Genomic DNA, 21,029 nt, shown 5'->3' with positions numbered 1-21,029 from the left:
ACCACTGAGCTAAAAGGGTGTCTGGGGGTCATACTCTCGAGGTTTCTCCAGTCTCCTTTAGGCCAGTAAATCTGGTCTTTTTTTTTTGTGAGTTAGAATTATTGGATGCATCATATTTTAAAAATCATCCTCAGATATCTACTATTTACTCAGCTATTTTTCTGAAGCTTTTTTGAGGAATTTAGAATTAAAATTCTGTTTTCCTGTGTCTAATATGCTAGTTTATTTTTTTCTAAAATTGCTTATAGTATTTGGTGTATTATCCTCTGACTTCTCCATGCACGGATAAATGAAACAGTTTGTAATGAGTCTGCTAAGAAGACACCATTTTTAAACAACTGTATGATTCTTTTGAATTATGCCCTGGAATGGCCTTATGACAGAGAAATGCATATTTTGTGGCATTATGTTTTCCATTATTTAAGGAATAGGGTTTTATTATATGTTCAGTGTTAGAAATCTGCTATTGTTGTTCTTCCTGAGGCATTTAGGAAGTGTGCAGAGGAAGAAAGAATCTTTTATTCATAATAAGGCAATAAATAGTGGCATTGAATCATAGATCCTAGATCTCAAAGGGATTTTGAGAGAACATCTGGACCAATCCCATACTTGGAGTTAGGCCAGGAGTTATTATTTTCACATGAGTCCTTTAGCAATGGCAGGATAATTGACGTGCTTGAGCTGCCACCGCCAAGGGATCAGATCTCTGATGCACTGCCCGCTGATCGACCAGACTCTCCTCTATCTGTGTTAATTTATTGATTTTTTTTTCAAGTTGAGCTAATACTAAACTAAGATATATTTTCAAGAAAAAGATTTGAGCCAAGGAGCTCCATTTCCTTGGTTTAAAATGCTTTATATTTAAAACACTGTTGCAGAAAGGGTTTAAGTTGTTTTAACCAAAGCTGCTTTACATGATTACCTATATTTCACTTAATATTTTCCCACTCTTGTAGCACACACAGTTTGTGCTGGGGTACTATCTGAAAGGTTGACAGTTCGAACCCACCCATTGGCGCCTTGGAAAAAAAGGCCTGTCGATCTGCTTTTGTAAAGATGACAACCGAGAAAACCCTATGGATCTGTTCTACTCTGTGACACATTGGGGCTACCATGAGTCGGAATCAACTTGGCTGCAGTTCTTTTGTTTGTTTGTTTTGGTTACTTCAAAAGCCTTTACCCAATTGTACAGGTTTATTAGAAAAGTGAGCAAAGGATTTGAGAAGCTTTGTTGGTCTTCCCTGTGTCCAGCATATAATTTAATTCTAAATAGAAATATGGTCTCACATAATTCGATGTGCAGTATAATCAGTGTAAAACAGTGCGGTTTTCCAAGTGCCTGGATTCTCCATTGCCCTTTGTATTCAGAGATGCTGCGGCAGACAAATTATTTTAAAAGCTAGTTATCAAACCACTTTCTCATCAAGTAGTAATTATTCTTGATCAGACATATATGTGCTTTCAGAGTGGAGAACCAGTCCTCAGATGGGTTGCTAAGTTTTAAGAGAAATTGCCTCATCACATCTGATTGCTAGTCTTTCTAGAAGTCATTCATTCCTATGAAATGACACAGGGTTGAATTTGTTTTATGATGAAGTCTGATTACCCTGTCTCTTGGGAACACCTTTCCAAAGTTTTCTTTAACACATGGGGAGTTTGCTAAATCCTCCTACTCTGTTCATAGTAGCTTCAGCCCCAAAGATGGAATTAGACAAATTTGCTGTCTAGTAACACGAAATGAGGTGATGTTACAAGTTTAATCAAGGCTTTGAAATCCTGTTTACCTTTGAGGAGCTAAATGCTTTTGCCCTTCAGAGAGTTCTCTTCTTGGACGTGAAGTAGAAGTAAAGGGGAAAATAATTCATGGGTAGTCTAAAACCTTTGTTGGGATTTTAAAATAGAGAGTTTGTGTATTCTCACAGGGAGGAAATGGATACAGAGTATTGGGGAGCAGTGTAGATGGGAAATCTGAGAAGAGCAGACTTCATTTTGCAGGTTCTAGATGTCCCGGGATGGAACACATTGCTTTGTTTAGTGGACTAGGGTTACAGAGAGGAATGGTGGGGCTGGTGGTAGAATTATCTTTGAGGTTTTCTCAAGAATTTTGCTGGTAAATGTGCAAACAGGGGGCACAGCTTCATAAAAGCCAACGTTTGTAATAGGTTCTTATGTAGCAGGCAAGCTTATCCCGTTGTGTATATGCCTTGACTTACTTCATTCCCACAATTCCTCTGTGATTTGGGTTATGAAACACTGGGATGTATCACAGACACCTCAATCTTAAATTTGTTTCCAAAACTGAATTCCAGATTTCCTCAGACTCAAACTTTTTTGACCCCTCCCCTCATGATGGTCTCCCCCTTCTCAGTGAAGTATCCCCCATCTTTTCAGTTCATCAAGCCAGAATCCAGGTATCCTCTCTGATCCTTCTCCTTCTGTTTCCTCGACCTCTAATACCTCATCACGTTCTGCCATTTACACTTCAGCCATACCTATCCCCCACACCCATCCTTCACACCAATCACCTGTCCTCCCAAACTGATCCCCCACACCGATCGCCTGCACCTACCCCTACATCTGTCCCTTACACCTGTTCTCCACCCTAATCACTCACCCCTAATCCCCATGCCAATCTCCCACACCTATCCCCACACCTATTTCCCACACTTTTCCCTAACATCTATCCTCGACACCGATCACCCATACCTACCTCCCACGCTGGTCTCCCACAGCTATCTCCCGTGCCCATCCTCCGCAACGATTACTTACAAGTACCTCCCACCCCCCCAAACACTGATGCCCCCTATCGATGCCCCACACCAGTCATCCACACTGATCACCCATACCTATCACCCTAGTCACCATCGTCCCTCACTGGTGCCACTGTAGAGTTTCCTGGCCCTGCCTCTGTCTAGTACATTCTACATTCAGCAGATTCCAGAGGGATCTTTAAAGGTAAATCAGTCAGTGTTAGTCCCCTGCTTAAAACCATTTAGTGGCATTTCAGTGCAATGAAAATAAAATCAAATGCATTACTGTGGCCTGCGAGACCCTACCTGCCCCCCTCCACCTCTACAGACTCATCTTACTGAGCTCCAGCTGCGCTCACCTCTCTCTGTTCCTGGATATGACAAGCTCAGCCCCAGCTAAGGGTTCTCTGTCTGGCATTCCCTGCTCCGGAGATCTGGGTGCTGGTCCTTCTAGGCATTCAAGTGTCAGGTTAAATGACGGATCCTTAGAGAGACTGTCCCTTGTGCCCCAATATAAGGTAGATGCTCCTGTGCCCAGTCGCTCCTGTCATATTTCTCTAGACTTCTCTTAGTTTCAATAGGACAGCTGTTTTCCTCTTCATGGTTAGGTTCACAAAATCTCTGAAGTCCCACAGACTTATAACAACGAAGGTTTATTTCTTACTCATTTTGCGTGTCTACCATGAGTCAGCAGAGTGTCTGCTCCACGTTGTCCTCACTCAGTCACAGGCTGACTGGGCCCTGCCAGCTGGAATGTCTCTGCTTGTCACGACAGGGGGAAGAGAATGGCATAGATTGCACGCTTGCTTAAAAGCTTCTAGCTAGAGGCGACCCATGTCACATGGGCTCACAGCGCGTTGGCTGAAACAAGTCACAGGCCCATGCCTGTCCTCACGGTGGTAGGAAGCACCACCAGGAGAACTGGGATGTTGGTGGACAGCGCTAATGGCCATCACACTCCTTCTGGAGTGTGTGAGTTATATACAGGGGGATCGTGTGCTGCATAATTTGTAGAGTTCATACAGTGAAACCTGTGAGAGTCAGAACTCGACGGAACTGCCTTGTTTCTCCCAGTCTCACAAGTTTTCCACCTTTGACAGGGTGCAGTCTTACCACTTTTCTTTCGCTCATTTTAGTGGCTAATAGTTGAGTTTTCTTTCTCTGACAGATTTCCGCCTTACACAGGTTCTAGCTTTTGTAGGTGTTACTGCGTATGTAACAGTGGGTCTCAGTCACCCCTCCTATAAAATGGGGATAATATTAATAATTCATAAGATGGTTTTAAGGATTAAATGAGTTAATATCTCTTAAGTACTTAGCATACTTCGGACATGTTATCAGCAGGGACCAGTCCCTGGAGAAGGACATCATGCTTGGTAAAATGGAGGGTCAGCAAAAAAGAGGAAGACCCTCAACGAGATGGATTGACACAGTGGCTGCAACAATGGCTACTCAAACATAACAGTGATTGTGAGGTTCGTGCAGGACCGGGCATGGTTTCATTCTGTTGTACAAAGGGTTGCTATGAGTTGGAACTGACTCAACGGCACCTAACAAAGCACAACAACAAAGTACTTAGCGTAGTGACTGGCGTAGAGATCAGTAAGTGTTAGCTATGGTGATGATGATGATGATGATGATGATGATGATAGCATTTCAACCTTATTTTAATAGAGAAGCACACAGGTAGATACAACATACTATGTACAAAGATCTCTATTAATCAAATGGTCAGGAAGAGATTAATCTGGAATGGCTCACTGCTCAGAATTTTAACCCAGAATTAACGGACCTATACGAAAACCAAACCTGTTGCTTTGAGTCAATTTCCTACTCATGGCGACTCTGTGTGTCATGGAATAGGACTGAGCTCCATAGTGTTTCCTTGGCTGTAATCTTTACAGAAGCAAATTGCCAGGCCTTTCTCCTATGGTGCCACTGGGTCGGTTCAAACCGTGGACTTATAGTAGGTAGCCTACCATTGTCTATGAGCAAAAATAAAGAAAAAATATTTCTGCATGCACAAATAAAATACCATAGTTTGATGTGGTATAGCTGCTTTTGAGTATCTAGAAATTTTATACAAAAATGTGGTATGATTTGTTTGTCAGCCTAACACCGGTTTCCACAGAGTCAGTGTGAGAGCATGATTGCAGCTGTTTAAAATGAAAAGCAAATACATGAACCCAACTCATATAACTTTGGAAAAAAAAATGCCTCTGCTTAGCCCCATGATTTCTAATTTAAAAAATCCATAATGCACGAGGACTCCTTGCAAAATGAGAACTCCTGCATTTCTGTCCTCTTTCGTATTCAGAGTTCATCTGTCTGTGCAATACAGAACTTTGGGTTATTGGAGTTAGTCTAATGCTTTCATCTTTTGGGTGGAGGGGGTGAATAAATGCACAATCTGTCTTATAAGACATAAAAATATCTTTCCAAAGAGAAAAACTAGGTTTAAAATAATTCATGCTTATCCATTATTGAAAATGTTCACAGGGCCTTGGGCAATATAACATAGTTCCTCCAACTCTCTCTGGTGTCTAAAAATCTATAAACTGTCACCTCCCCTAACTACACTATCTGAAAATGCAGCTCGGCTTCCTACCGTCTTTTATTTTTCTCTGCTACACTATCCAGTTTATGTGTTTATGGTCTGTTTCCTCCCAATAGAACCTAAGCGCCGAGAGGCCAAGGGCTTTTATGTGTTTTATAAACTGCTGTGTCCACAGCACCAAGAACAGTGTGTAGCATGAATGAATGAATGAATCAATCAATCATTTCATTGATAGGTATTTACTCAATGCACAGCATTGAGTTTGATATTACAAGACATCTATCTATAAGGGGTATTAAGATATTTTCATAGGCTTGAAATAAGAAAACAAACATTACATTGATACAGAAGAATGAGTGTCAAAGCATGTTCTCTTGCCCAGAAAAAACATATGTCATTTGTATTCAGTAAACAAGAAGATGATTCTTGGTTTGAGAAGCAATATGTGGGCCCCTTTGCTTAGATATGGTTTAATAAATTTTGAAAGTTTTATAGCATGCTGTTTGCTAATGAAGACCATTTCCATTTTTGCCTAATTTTGGGTTAGTTCTCACTGAAACATTTTACAGCTTTCTAACAATCACATCTAGAGTGGTGGAATCAGTAGCTACTCTGAGCCCTCATGCCATTAGAGTCTAAAGGTGGCTTTTTAGCCTTGGGTGAGTGGAAGACCTCTTCATTTAGGCAGATTAGTGACGTTTCATCCTGGCAGGATGGAGGAGACCGGAGTAATTCCTGCTCCTTCCCATCCTCACAATGGATGTGACTCTGCTTAGTGTCTTATAATCACTAAGGCCAGGACCCCTGTTTGAATGAGGAGGCATTGACAAACAATATTCTCCATCAAATAGAGAAAGCTCGGGATAAACAGGAGACGGGTAGATGGGTAGGTGGGTTTTTAATCTCTGTGGGTATGCCAGGGAGGATACGAAAACACATTTAGTGTTTGGGTTTCGTGTTTGTGTAAGACTCCTAAGTTTACCAGTGTTTTTATGTGGCGGTGATAGTGATGGTCATGGCTAGGGGAGGGATGTGACATCCTTCTGTACCAGGAGTCTGCTACTCTCATTTCATTCTCAAAGCAGTCGTGTGGAGTTGTTGTCGTTGTTGGCTTCTGTGACTCATAGTGACCCCATGTGCTCTTTAATAGAGTTTTCTAGACTAATCTTTACAGAGCCCTGGTGGCAGAGTGGTTAAGTGTTAATGCTGCTAACCAAAAGGTCAGCAGTTTGCATCCACCAGCTGCTCCTTGGAAACTCTATGGAGGGCATTTCTACTCTATTCTGTAGGGTCATTATGAGTCGGAATCGACTCTACGGCAACGAGTTTGGTTTGGTTTAATCTTTACAGAAGCAGATTGCCAGGTCTTTCTCCTGAGATATTCTTATTATCCCCATTTCATAGATGTCAAAGATAATCTATCATAGCTTTACTGTAATAACAAAACTAGTAAATGGGAGAACCAGGATTTGAATGAGGCTTTCTGGTCTAAACTGTGTGCTGTATTACTTATTCTGAGAAGAAAAAGTGAACTTTGCATGTTATGCTTTTTATGCAATGGAATATTGAATTTGCATGTTTAACAACTAAGTAGTTATCTGTAGCAGCTAGTTTGGAAAAGTGAACTTATTCTTTTTTTTTCTTAATATCACATTGCAGCCTCCTGTCTTCAATAACATATTCTCCTAAACTAGAACGTAAGACTTCAGAGTCCGTAATACCTACAGACAGCGACAATGAGAAGGGAGAGAGAAATAGCAGAAGAGTCTGTTTTAATGTAGCAGGAGATGAACAGGAAGATTCAGGCCATGACACCATCAGCAACAGAGACTCTTACAGGTAATTCACTAATTTCTTTAAACTCAGTTCATCCACAAAGTCAAAGGTGCATCTGCATTTTCCACAAGTCTTGAAAAAAAAATTTGATTGCTGTCTTTGTATGTTACACCTTCAGGATAATCACCAGCTGTTACCAACTGCAGACAAAAGCATAGTGGGACAGCATGCACTTTCCAATTCTTCTCTTTTACAATTGGAGTACTTCGAAAGCATTTTTCCTTCAGTTGTGTGGACCTAACTTGGGAGATTTGTTGTTCTAGTAATGGATTGTGTTACATATGTAGCCAATAATCAAATTGTACCTATATTAACTTTTTAAAAAAATAGCAGTTGCTGCTCACTGGATGATTGGGTAATGAGTAGGAGTTCTTTTGGCCACACTTCTCTCGTTTTCTTCTTATATTCAGTGTTTGAAGCTAATTAGACTAATTTCACTCGCCCACCTCCATGATAAGCTTTCAGTTTTTTTCTTCTCCTGGGATACCTTTCCTCCAACTCCTGTTATCTTTTTACTAGACTCTCCAATGGCACCTTCTCCAACAACCGTCCTTATTTGAAAGTGCTATTTCTCCTTGAATCCTTGTATCACCTGAAACCTCACTGAGGACCGTTGTAACCTGCCATATGTGCTACCTGCGTAGCTTTAACTTCTCACATTACATTCCTGTTAATTGAAGCAAACGCTCCTTCACTTGTATAGTCTACAATGTTTTCCAGTGAAAAGATACGGAGTAAATATTAATTAAGTGAAAATTATTCTCATCACAGATGTTTGATGCCACCTAAGAGGTAACATTAAGAGCATATTTTTACCAAACACACTGGGGAACAGGAAGAATTCGAGTAATCTCCACTGCAACCCTATGTGGCAGGCTCTGGTATTAACTCTATGTGTAAAGAAACTGAAGTCAACCCGACCTGTTGTTGTCGAGTCAATTCCGACTCATAGCGACCCTACAGGACAGAGTAGAACTGCCCCATGGGGTTTCCAAGGAGCAGCTGGTGGATTTGAACTGCCAAGCTTTCGGTTAGTAGCCAAGCTCTTAACCACTGGGCCACCAGGGCTCCCCTGAAGTCAACAGGAATTACATAATTTTAGCATGAAACCAGGTGGTCTGGATCTAGAGTTTATCTCTTAAGTACTCAGCTGTTCATTTCTATGTAAAAAAAAAAGGGTTTTTAATGAATATGTGAGTTGATTATTCCAGATATTTAATAATATATAACAAAAATTATCAACTTTTACCATTTCATTTACTTTAACTTATCATGCTTCACCAATGTGCTCTTTAATAGGAATCTGGTTTTTCTCTAGTGGGAAATTACATGTCTAAAAGTACTTTTTTACTTCAGATTCTACTTATCAAATAATTAAAATTACCCTCACAGTCTCCTTCTATGTGAAGATAGAAATTTTAAATGTAAATGTCAAGTTAAATAAGTTCTTTTTACTTATTCTGAGAGGAAGACATTATTTTATTTCCTGCATTGTTTCTGAAATCTGTAATATGTCCATATTCATATACGAAGGACTGTTCTTTCCTTCAACAGTCACCATTATGGAGCATTTACTAGGTATGAGGTCTTGTGTGAGCTCTGAGGTAGAGAAGGACAAGATGCTGGGCCTCCCTAAGGGAGCTCAGAGTGTAACAGATAGGTTTATATTTAAACTCCCAGACAAGGTTGAAAGGTAGAAATCATGAAACAGGACTTCCTTTACCTCAGCAAATTATCTAACTACAGGAGCATACCATCAAATAGATTATGAAGAATTTGAAGTTCAGTTAGACTGCTAGATTTTGAACTATACGTTTACAGAAAAATCATTTAGGATTGATTAGATTACGTGAGGTAAGATTTGAAATTTGATTGAATCTGAAATACATTTTTTTTAAAGTAAACAAGCAGTTAGAGAACAAGATTGTCTCTCTCATAATTGCCTATAGAACAGATTAAGAAATATAACTGTGGCATATTAAGTTTATGTAATAAGAAATCACAGGGAGACATTGGCACACTCACCGAGCTTCTGTAAGGGTGATAGACAAATTTGGAAATGGAGAGTGGTATTGGTTGCACAGCTTGAGGAACGTAATTAACGTCACCAAATTGTACATATAAAAATGTTGAAATGGCAAATGTTTTGTTTAGCACAATAAAAAATTGTTTACCGCAATAAAAAAAATATGTTTCAGTCACATGTAACCCATCCTTTTTAGTGACTGCAACAGCAACAGGAATTCCGTCGCCTCCTTCACCAGTATTTGCAGCAGTCAATGCAGCTCTTACTTTCACAGCGATGAGATGGACTCAGGTACGCGGGGGTCCTGCTCGCCTGCTCCTGCCTGTTAGTTCTAGCGGAGATGCCTGTAAGGGATTCGCTTGTTTGGTCCCTGTGCGGTTTTATCTGACATCAGTCATTCTTGGCGGCCACAGATTTCATTTCAGTTTTATGTGCTTGACAAAGTCCATTTCCCTATCTCATTATCAACAGTAAACTAAAAAGAACTGAAAGAAACAAACTAGTTTTTATATTAATATATATGCTATGCTCGTTTTATAAGGAGCCCAGGTGGCACCGTGGTTAAGCGCTTGGCCGCTGACTGAAAGGTCAGCAGTTCAAACCCACCAGCTGCTCAGCGGAACAAAGATGTGGCGGTCTGTTTCCATAAAGATTACAGCCTTGGAAGCCCTAGGGGGCAGTTCTACTCTGTCCTGTAGGGTGGCTATGAGTTAGAATCGACTCCAAGGCAACGGGTTTGTTTTTGTTTTTAGTATGAAGGATTATAGGTGTGCAGGAAACACGTTTTACTAAAACTATTAGGCATCGTTGATTGGGGTGGGTGGTGGAAAAGGGTTCGAAACTGAGGGCTTTTAAGAGGTGGATGCACCCGAACGAGCCTTAGATGAGAGTGACAGGGAGGGGGGTAAAGAGAAAACACTGATTCATAGAAATACCTTTCGTGTGTGTTTAAGAATGAAGACCTCTTATCTAATTAGGACAAATCTTAACTTTTAAGTGTGCAGCTAATTCCAGCTATTCAATCATTAGAAAAACATACCACTGAAAGAATTATTTAAATGTGAAATCATAGTGCTTGCCGTGAGGCAGGTTGGCTACCACCTCATTTTCCAAAGGAACAATAATCTGACTTCCTAGTAGCTATTAAATCTTTTGGAATTCCTTTTCCAAGAATTTTTGAGAGCTCATGAATGGCATAAGAGCTTGGGTTTAATTAATTTTATTTTTTTATTTAATATTAAAATATTCTGGAATGTTGAACATATGGTGAGAGGAATGATGTTTGTTTTCAACATCTAGGTGACGAACTTCCCCTGAGTGTTCGCATTTCTCATGATAAACAGGACAAGATACATAGTTGCCTTGAACATCTCTTCAGCCAGGTATGAGAGGGACTAAAAGCAATCCCTTTTCGGGTATAGTAAAAACACCTGGGAGTTAGAATGGGAAGGCCTCAATTTGTCCCTCTACCTTCTTCACTTCCATTTCTGCAATTTATAATGAGAAGAAACCAAATGGTTGTTGAGAACATCAAATATTTTATAGTCCTTGCTACACATGGGAATTATCCTTTTGTTACTCATTTCTTTGTGGGTTTTTGGAATCTTTTAAGGTATGTCTTACTAACTTAATTCCTAATTTCGTAAAAGTAGGTATTTTATAGTTTTATATATATATATACATCTTCATAACCAAAATTCATAATATAGAAGCTTTTACCACTTTTTAAAAAATTCCAATATCTTCTGTTTTGTGTGTTTTTGATAACTCCAGAACTTGTCATTTCTTTTGTGAGTTGAATATTTATTTTATATTAATATATGGTAGGATAGTAACAGATGTCAATGCAAATATCATCGGATGGGTTTATTCCAACATTTTATTTAAAAACACATTTTACAAGCATCATGGGGTTTCAAAAATAATCATTGCTTTAGGAAAAAAATATTTTACAAGATTTACTCCTAGAAATATATATTAGGTATTATGGGAAGTAAGTAACTCTCAGATATCTCTGCTGTTGATAGGTGGATTCGATTACCAATCTCCTAAAAGGGCAAGCTGTAGTGAGGGCCTTTGAGCAAACCAAGTACCTCACACCAGGTCGAGGATTACAAGGTAAGGCTAAAACGGAACTAGTAGAAGCAGTTGGGAAACAAAAGATGACAGAGAATACAGTCATGAAGCACAATCCTAGTATAAGATGAAAAATTCTGGTTGTTCATGTTTCATAATTCACTGACTACTACTTGTATTTTGCTTATCTTTGAATGTATGTATATAGTCACTGTAGGACTTCTTAGATTTCCTAGAAAGATTGAGAGGTTTAATGCCTAAAGGGGTCAGGCTGCTAAGAAATGAATAAAGTGAAGAGATACAAGTGTTCAGTTGCTTTTGCTGAAACCAAGGCTAATATCTACTTGGTTATATCTCAGTGGGGGAGGAAGGGCAGTGGGGAAGGGAGGGTTGGCAGACAGAACAGCTAAACAGACCACTGTAGAAAGCTGCCGCTTTCAAACATTTAGTGTAGGATATTGAAAGGAGGATTTTCATCTCAATTCGCTTCTTAATTCATACATTTGTAAGAAAATAACATTGAAGGTTGATATTTTTAGATTTAGCAAATTCTCTCCTATGATATAGTTAAAGAAATTATCACCATGATAATATTGTAGGAGCACAGTGATAAAAGAAAGATTCTGAAGTCTGTGGGCTCGTTAACTGTTTGGTAAATGGTTGGACCTTAGGAGAAATTTTCTGTGTTTGTTTAGAATTTCAGCAGGAAATGGAACCTAAGCTGAGTTGTCCAAAAAGGTTAAGGCTTCACATCAAGCAAGATCCTTGGAATCTTCCCAGCAGTGTCCGGAATCTTGCACAGAACATCAGAAAATTTGTTGAAGGTCAGGATGAAAAGCAAAGAATAACATTGCATGCCATTAGCGATCATAATTTTAAAAACGCACTAAAAGCAAGAGCTCAGTATTACCCTTTTTTTTTAAATTAAACAAATGATGTATTTTAGGTGTACAAAGGTAATAGAGAATAATATATCAAATACACATGTAAAAATATTAACTTAAAAAAATAACAAAAACAAAATAAAAAATGAACCCTCCCTTTGTACATCTCTCTGCCTCATTTCCCTCCAGGATAAATTCCTGAGTTTGGACTTATCATTCTCATGCAGGTCTTTACACTCTTACTAAATATGTATATTCTTTCAACATATTATTTTTTGTGTTTTACAACTTTATGTAATTGATAATACACTATATTTCTCCTGTAAGTTGCTTTTAAAAAATCAATGTTATGTTAGTGAGATTTCTCTATGGTTATAGGTTTGGCTTCAGTTGATACATTTCCTCTGTTCTATAAATATACCACCATTTAGGTGCCCATTCTTTTGTTGATGGATGTTTTGTTTCCTTTTTGTTGCCATTTCAAACAATACTACAACCTTCTTGCCCAATGGTCTTTGTGCACTTATATGAGTGGAGTGAGCTGCTAGGTCTTGAACTATGAAAATCTTTACTAGATATTCCCAACAATCAGTTGCCTTGGAGTTGATTCCGACTCATGGTGATCTCACATGTGTCAGCATAGAACTATGCTCCACGGGGTTTTCAATGGCTGGTTTTTTGAACGTAGATTTCCAGTCCTTTATTCTGAGATGCCTCTGGGTAGACTTGAACTTCTAATCTTTCAGTTAGTAGCCAGGCGAGTTAACCTTTTGCACCAATGAGAGAGTCCTTTACTAGATACTAGATATTTGCTAAATATTGGCAAGTTGTCCTCCAAAGTGGTCATCCCAATTAACACTTCCAGTCAGCACTCTAGAGTTCCCGTTTGTTCACATCCTCACCCAAACTTGGAATTGCAGGCTTAAACACTTGCCAGGCTGAAGAAACTGTGGGTTATTGTGGTTTAATCTTGCATTTACCTGGTTATTTGTGATGGTGCACATTTTTCCATGTTTACTTGTCATTAAAGTCTCTTCTGTTGATTTCCCCTTCATATTCTTTGACTGCTTAACACAATTAGGCTGCTTATTTTTATTGATTCCTGAAGTTCTTTGAATACTTTTTTGAAATGTTTCATGTTGTGAGGAAAATAAAAGGATTGAAAATGTGAGGGAGGAGGAGGAAAAGAGGGAATAAGGTTGCAGAACCTTAATGCCTCAAGAATCTAAACAGTGTAGACTTTATCGTAGAGAATATTACCAGTGAATAAAATAAGGACTCATGATGACAAATGGGATGTGGAGAGCATTTAATATTTGACAATGTGAAACATACTGGAAAAGCTTGTAGCACATTCATAAAAGGCATGAAAAATCTTATGGAAAGCCTAAAAAATAAATTGTGAATCTTGGTGCAAATCAAAATAATTATGTATGTTGCATTATTCATGTTTAAGTTTCTTTTTCAGAAGTTTTGTTTGAGTTGGTTGTTATTAACTATTGTGGCATCATTTACTCAACAGCCATGATAAATACAAACCGAAATTAGAGATATAAAACTTCTAGACAATTCTGTTGTGTTGATCCTATGTTGTTCCAGTCAGAGTTATTAAGCAGAGAACTTGGAGAGTTTCTAAAATGATCATGGTAAAAAAGATGAAATAAAAATTTGTCTAATTTAAGCTATAGGTAATTCAGTGAATTTCTTCCCAATGGTTAGACCAGTGGTGTCAACAAGTTGGCAATGCCTGGAGATTTTTTTGGTCTTTTACTTTGGGGGAAAAGGTGCTACTGACATCTAGTGAGTAGAGAATATTCTACAATGCACAGGGCAGCCTGTCACACAAAGACTTATCTGGCCCAAAATGTCGTTAGTGCTAAGGTTAGGAAACTCGTATAGTAAATAATTGTTATGCCTATGTTTGCATTTTTATTCTTTAGTCATTTTTTTTGTGTAAATTGAATGTGGTAAGTAGTACTCAGCAGAATTACAGCATAACTTTAGCCAGTACTGTTTTTTAGGGTAAATGATTTTTTTTTTTGTGGTTGAAACTTTGATTGGAGTTTTATACTTTGCTGAGAAAGGATATCTCCTTGTGCTTCATGGGGTCTGAGCCTGTCACTTCACTCCTTGGACCTCAGTTTCCTAACTTATTAAATGAGGGAGGTGGTTTAAGAGTTCTATGATTACTAAATCATCTGCGTGGAAATCTACTCAAATATAATAACTTGGATATTGTTTAGAGAACAGTAGAGAAGAAGCTTGTGCAGATATGGAGCCCTTCTCCAGATAAATCACAGCAACTCTCTTGTGTGATGATATCTTTTGTTCTCAAGAGCTGGATTTCTTGGCTATACTTTCATTTTATACTGAAATATCATGGTTACCTGTGACACATTGCAGCAGCCCATTTAGTGAAAAGTCTGAATTTTAAACCCTCCAACATAAGGAAGAACAAAAATGATAAATACATTTTTAAAAGGCAGTTTAGTGTAAGGCATTTAGGCATATGCTTTACTGAGTATAGTTTCACTGAATAGATGTCAGTATCATAACACTCCCCAAAGTTATACTTCATGGCTAAGTGCAGCTATTCTTGTTCTGAGATTGCCTTTTTATATTAAATTCATCTTTAGAGTAAATGCAAAATAGACAAGGAACAGAGAAATCTTTCACACCTTTTATATGTTTGTGTTTTGAAGAGTTTAATCTTTAAGATATAAACATCTAATACAGGATAAAAAGCTTTATTTTTTAAAAAGGTATTTGTTTTAAGAATCTTAGATTTTCAGAACAATTTCTGCTTTTATGCCTTTTTATCTCATGTCACATTAAGCAAGTGATAGAAATGACAGCAATATACGCATGTTGATTGATTGCTTGGTGTTGTGACTAGTGATGGCACTTTTGATCTTGGGGAGCCCTGGTGGCACAGTGGTTAAGTGCTACAGCTGCTAACCAAAAGGTCAGCAGTTCAAATCCACCAACCAGTCCTTGGAAACCCTATGGGGCAGTTCTGTTCTGCCCTATAGGGTTGTTATGAGTTAGAACTGACTCGTTGGCAATGCGTTTGGGTTTTCGTTTGATTTTTGATCATGGGGCCCAACAGTTGGATGGCCATTGTTGGGTATGTTCTAAGTCTTAACATTCAGTGGTGCAGGGAGGACTCTTTGGGGAATTTAAGTTGTAAGGTTGCAAGGTTCAGTGAGATGCACTGACTCTTTGGATAAGAACTGTGCTTGTCAACATGTTAAGTGAGGCTTTTGAAATGATTCATTTGTCATTGTTGGTTCAGCCAATGGAATATGCAAGGGAGAAGGCAGGCTGCCGTTTTCTGGTAATGTGTGTGATGTCTGATCCTTTTATATTGGATGCAAGTAGCAGCATTGAAATCCTTGAAAATTAGGTGCCTGTTAGGTGGAGATACTCAAGTAACCTCATCAGTTCACCTGGAATATATCCTCTTCAACTCAAAGTAATTTTGTATTCTGTTTCCTAAATTGCCTTTATATGTGCAATGATTTAGTGATAGGTTAGGTCTTGGCTGAAAATTTAACATAATGCCACCTTGTCAGAATTTCATGGTTAATATAATGTTATATTAATGTAAAATTAAATTACTCCAAGGAAGAAAGCATGTCATAGTATTCATTTATTTCTGAAACATTTTACTTGTTTCAAAGGCAAAATAAGTAAGCTGCTAAAGTTCTGGGATTTTTGGTTCTGTGGCAGAGTGTAAATTTTTCAACAGAACAGAAAGTCTCATATTTGCACAACAACCACAAATAGCAACCATTATCTCAGCTACAAATGTTTTGCACATGGACACTAGACTGAAGGCAACATATGACTTTTCTCTTCAACCATGTAGCTGAGTACATATTGTTTCTGCTATTCTCTAGTCTCTGATTTCAAAATATCATAATCCTGTGATCTTTATTTAGTAAGAATTGTTACAGTGCCATTCATAAATTATATTATTATACACTCATCCATTCATAGACAGCTAAACTTAGGGCAGAGGAGAGCAGATAGTGGATTAAATGGGGAGAGATCCCATTGTATGATGTCACTTAATGATGCCTATTGCCTACAAAATCTCTCAGCTAAAATAGCTCATGTTATCGGCCAACTAAGGGATATTTTTGCTGGATTATCCTCCCATCAGCTGAAATTCAAATGTCTAATAGAGAACTCATTTTCAACTCTTTGCCCTCTACAAAAATTGTACTCCTTTGAAAAGCTCCCATTTTTTTTTCAGCAACCTTGTCATTTTTCATCCTCCTTTTTTATCTTGTTTTGTTTGCCTTTGTCCCAATATCCAAAAGAGCTTCTTTTAATCAAAAGTCTCTTGCTTTTTCTTTTTTTCTTCATATATCAGTAATCGCTGTGGCTTTCTGGCTAATCCCCCTCTCTCGTCTTTCCGGATTCATATATGCCATTACCAGATGTATCTTTTTGAAATACCATGTTCATAATTTCATTACCCTGCCCCAGAATCTTATAATGTTTCTCTGTTAAGTAGGTCTACACTCGTCAATCTGATATTAGGAGCCATTTCTCAATGGGACTTTCTAGTTGTATCCCAGTCTCAATCTCATAATGACATTAAAACTCTCTGCCCTAGGTTGTTGGATATCTGGTATTCATTCTCTATTGTATTACTTTGCTATTATTATTTTCCACTCTTGGATTATTCCTCTACTCCTCTTGACGATCTCATTTTTTCTGAAAAATTTTCTTCTAGGCTTACTTAGAATTCTATGTCAGTTTAAGCTGAATCCAGATTACAGTAGTACTTCACATGTATGTAGCACTTTAAACAATTTTCAAAGATTTTAATATACATTCCCATTTATTTTGCCTACTCAGCCTATAAAATAGGTAAGGTAGATATTGTTGCTGTCAACTTTTCAATGGATGAGCAATTTTTAGACTCAAAGGAATTCAGTGATTTGTTAAAGGCCACAAAGCTAGTGAATAATAGCTGAGTCTTCTGACTCAGTCCAGCATACCTCCTGCCTCTGAAGTCCTTTAGCTCTTGTGGTCCTGCTTTTAAAATTTAATGTATTTTCAAGTATCTCCTTCATTTCCTATGGGTTAGTTTGTCTCTTTCTCCACTGTGAACCGACTTAGAATAGGATGCAACCTCACCTTTTCTTTATTTCCCATAAGAATGAACACATACAAGAAACTCTGTAAGTTTTTATATTTAACTACTGGAACTAAACTATTTCCCAATTGAAAGCAATTGGACACATAACTCATTGGTCATATAACAGTGTGTATGACATTAATATATATTTACCAATCATCTACTGTCTTTGGCCCTATGTGAGGATGGGGTGGGAAGAGGAACGTTTGGAAATATTTGGTATTTCTTTGCTCTCAAGGGCAGTAGCTTGACTTCTAGATTAGAAAAGAAGCTCTGTACATTTTTTTTTTTAAAAAGGTAAATAACAGTAGCAAAAATATTGTTTGACAGTTTATTGCTATAGACCATAATAGCTGCAGGAGATTAGACACCACCACGCAGGCTAAATAAAGCATTTAAAGATAACTTAGAAAGGCTGCAGGATCTGAATGGTGTAGGCTCATAGAATTCTGAGCTGGAAGATATTTTAGGATCTTGAACATTAGATAAAATTTATATAGGCAGATAGGCAAGAATAGCACCTCAAGTGAATGGAATTTTCATTATCTAATATAATAATATAGTACTGATTTTTTGTACAAAGTTAATATGTGCTATTTGTGGTAGAAAAAGATTGAACAAGTATCTGATGTCTTTTCTTTCTCTGCAGAGGTGAAGTGTAGGGTGCTCCTGGCTCTTCTTGAATATTCAGGTAATATTTTGCATTATTTTTACCATTTAAAATGAATGTGGCTCAGGTCCTTGCAAGTGATAATATGAAATGGCAACAACTTCAACAGTTTACAAGTATAGATAGAGGTGTGATCTTTACCTTTTTTAATGGCTCAGAAAGATTAAAAAATAATACATAGTGTTAATGAAACACACAGCAACATATACTCATCTTTGATTACAGGCAAAAGCATGAAATCATATATAAATATATATTCATAGAGAGTGTTATTAAAAAGGAGAAAGGGAGTAGGGTTTGGTGAAATTAATGGTGCAAGTGAGATTTATCGTGAATCTGTGTATGACTCGTTTATGAACAGGATATATGTAAACATTCTACATATCTCACTTAGATTAAAGCACTTTTATCATGCACATAAGTAGCCCTGGTATCGCAATGGTAAAATGCTTCGCTGCTAACCGAAAGGTTGATGGTTTGAACCCACCAGCGGCTCTGTGGGGGAAAAGACCTGGTGATCTGCTCGCATAAAGATTACAGCCTAGGAAATCCTGTGGGGCAGTTCTACTCTGTCATATATGGTCTCTATTAGTTGGAATCAACTCATGACACACGCAACAACACCATCACGCACATAGTGGGAGCTCAAAATATATTGGTAATGAAAAGTGAAGTTAAGGGATGATTAAATATTTGATTTAACTCTAAACTACAGATGATAGACTGTAGACTATTTTGAGACTATTTTGATAATAAACAAATGCATAAAATACTGGCTTGCACATAGATGCTCCACAAATATTTGTTGCAAAAGTGAATGACAAAGGAAAAATCTTTGAAATATTTCAGCAATATTTTTATTCCAAATGCATTTAGAAGGATATGGATCCTAAAGGTTGGGGAAACTCAAATCAATGCCATTCAAGCAGAGTGACACTGCTTAAAGTTAGTTTCTTATGTATCTCTTTTGCTAGATACAGAGATATGTTGATTGGCTTATTTTTTATTATTTTAATCTATTTCCAAAGGATTACAATTTCTCCCAAGGTGTATATAAACAAATACTATCATACTAACTTTAGATTTTGGCGGGAACTTGCACCTAAAAATACAATTACATGCTTTTAACATACAACGTAGAACTTTGAACCTCTATATAGTTGGGCCCTGGTGGCGCAGTGGTTGAGAACTAGGCTGCGAACCAAAAGGTAGCAGTTCGAATCCACCAGCCACTCCTTGGAAACCCTATAGAGCACGTTTCTGCTCTCTCCTATAGGACCGCTATGAGTCAGATTCGACTTCAGGGCAATGGGTTTGGTTTGTATCAGTTAGTTTTTGTTATGTAAAAAAAAAAATCCCAAAACTTTGTGGCTTAAAAGTACAATAGTTTGTGATGCTAATGAGTCTAGTGTCAGCTGGGCTGTTCTGCTGCTCTTTGCCAGGATTTGTTGATCTTAGTTGGGTTTGTGTGTGTGTCAGAAGCCAGCCAGTGGGTTTTCTGGGCACTGGTGGCATAAGGTAGCCTCACGCACACTCACGTATATGGCAATTGATAGGGCTGATAGGTTAATAGGGCCGACTGGGCCACATGTTTTTCATCATCCCCCAGACTAGCCTTGTCTTGTTCGTGTGGCCTCTTGGAAGGGTTCCAAGAAGGGAGTGGGCATGGACGAGTTTACCCCCTTCTGTTGGCCAAGGCATGTCACAGCCAGCTCAGATGCAATAGGTGGAGAAATGGACTCTGCTCTTGATGGGAGTGACCTCAAAAATCATATTTACTATAAGGGCCTGGGTACAGGGAAGAGAATTTGTGGCCAGTTGTACAACCTACCACACTTAGAAAATTTTAGTTGTAAATCAATGAATGACCCACGTTAACCAAGAGTATTTTTTTATTTTGTTTTGTCTTAAACAGATTGTTGTCTTGCTATTTGACTGGGTCATAATAATAACACAGATTTCTTACATTTTTGAGCTTTACTAATAACAAAGCACTTCATGGGCTTCATTTTCATGGACCTCTTTGGTCCTCATGACACCTCTGTGAGAATATTATTGTTTGCCAAGTTTTTAAAGGTACAGAAAATGAAGTTCAGGGGGATTAATAGTAACTGGCAAATGGTATTCACTGAGCTATATTTCTGAGCATCTGGAAGATTAGGCATATGATAGATCCTTATCAACTAAATCTAAATGAAATTCAAACTTACTTCTGCCAATTCTAAAAGTAGTCCTGGAATGCATTGCTTCACTCATTAATATTCCAGTGCTATTCTGGATGATCCTTATTTTAAGGTTTATTTTCTTATTCCTCTCATAGTTTATTTGTCATACTTTATTTACCCATCTCTCCTTCCCCTCTTTGCATATAACATGGCACCAAAACAGCAGCCAAAATTACTCCATGTTGTTTACTTGCAATTATGGTCTTCTCTTGAAAAGTATAGATGGGATCTGCTAAATATTATTCTTTAGCCCCTTTTGTTCCTACCTTGCTTTTTCTCTAATCTCTTTCTATTTCTTTGTTTATTTTGCTTTTTTCTTTTCTGTACAATCTCTGTGTAAGAATAATGGTTGGGATTACTTGGGTATCTTAGAAACCATCTCATTCTTTTTAGACTAGCCAGCTAACTATTGAGTTTGAGCTTTTTAAACCTCCAAGAATAAATGAAGCATTAATATTTTAAAATCTGTTTGTAGAAGATGAATTTAAGAAGGTGCTTCAATACGGAACTGAAACCGAAGCCTTTGATAGGCACAAAAACCATTTATTTTTGAGTCTGTTCCCATTACAAGAAAATTCGCACTCTGCAAAAATAATAAACAAGCTGTCACAAGAAAACAGAACTCTCTGCTTTTGTTTTGTTAGAAGTTGGGAGCAGCTGATGTGGTTCTTGCTGTGGTTCTTATTGATAAAGACGGGAAATGAGAATAGCACGTAAAGGATGGACACTTAGGAGCTGTGAGCAGCTGCATAATTTCAAGGAAAAGACTTAGATATGTTGCTGAAAGTTAGCCAGCTTTGGTTTCTTTCTTTCTTTATCATGTTGTTCCTTCTCCATTCAGCAACGAAAC

The 21,029-nt window shown here is 37.9% G+C and overlaps 1 protein-coding gene across 1 annotated transcript in view; it reads left to right on the top strand.

The window, feature by feature from the left end:
* PREX2 (phosphatidylinositol-3,4,5-trisphosphate dependent Rac exchange factor 2) overlaps nt 1-21,029 on the top strand; it is a 324,079-nt gene that overhangs the window by 194,271 nt on the left and 108,779 nt on the right. The window contains exons 26-31 of the mRNA XM_012554436.1: nt 6,967-7,146; nt 9,366-9,460; nt 10,469-10,551; nt 11,197-11,287; nt 11,941-12,069; nt 17,934-17,975. Coding sequence (XP_012409890.1) covers nt 6,967-7,146; nt 9,366-9,460; nt 10,469-10,551; nt 11,197-11,287; nt 11,941-12,069; nt 17,934-17,975 — 620 coding nt within the window. The remainder of the gene's footprint in view (nt 1-6,966; nt 7,147-9,365; nt 9,461-10,468; nt 10,552-11,196; nt 11,288-11,940; nt 12,070-17,933; nt 17,976-21,029) is intronic.

The sequence above is a fragment of the Trichechus manatus genome, unplaced genomic scaffold (assembly GCF_000243295.1).
Source record: "Trichechus manatus latirostris isolate Lorelei unplaced genomic scaffold, TriManLat1.0 scaffold00018, whole genome shotgun sequence".
Lineage (NCBI taxonomy): Eukaryota > Metazoa > Chordata > Mammalia > Sirenia > Trichechidae > Trichechus > Trichechus manatus.
This window is presented reverse-complemented; position numbering and strand designations above follow the sequence as displayed.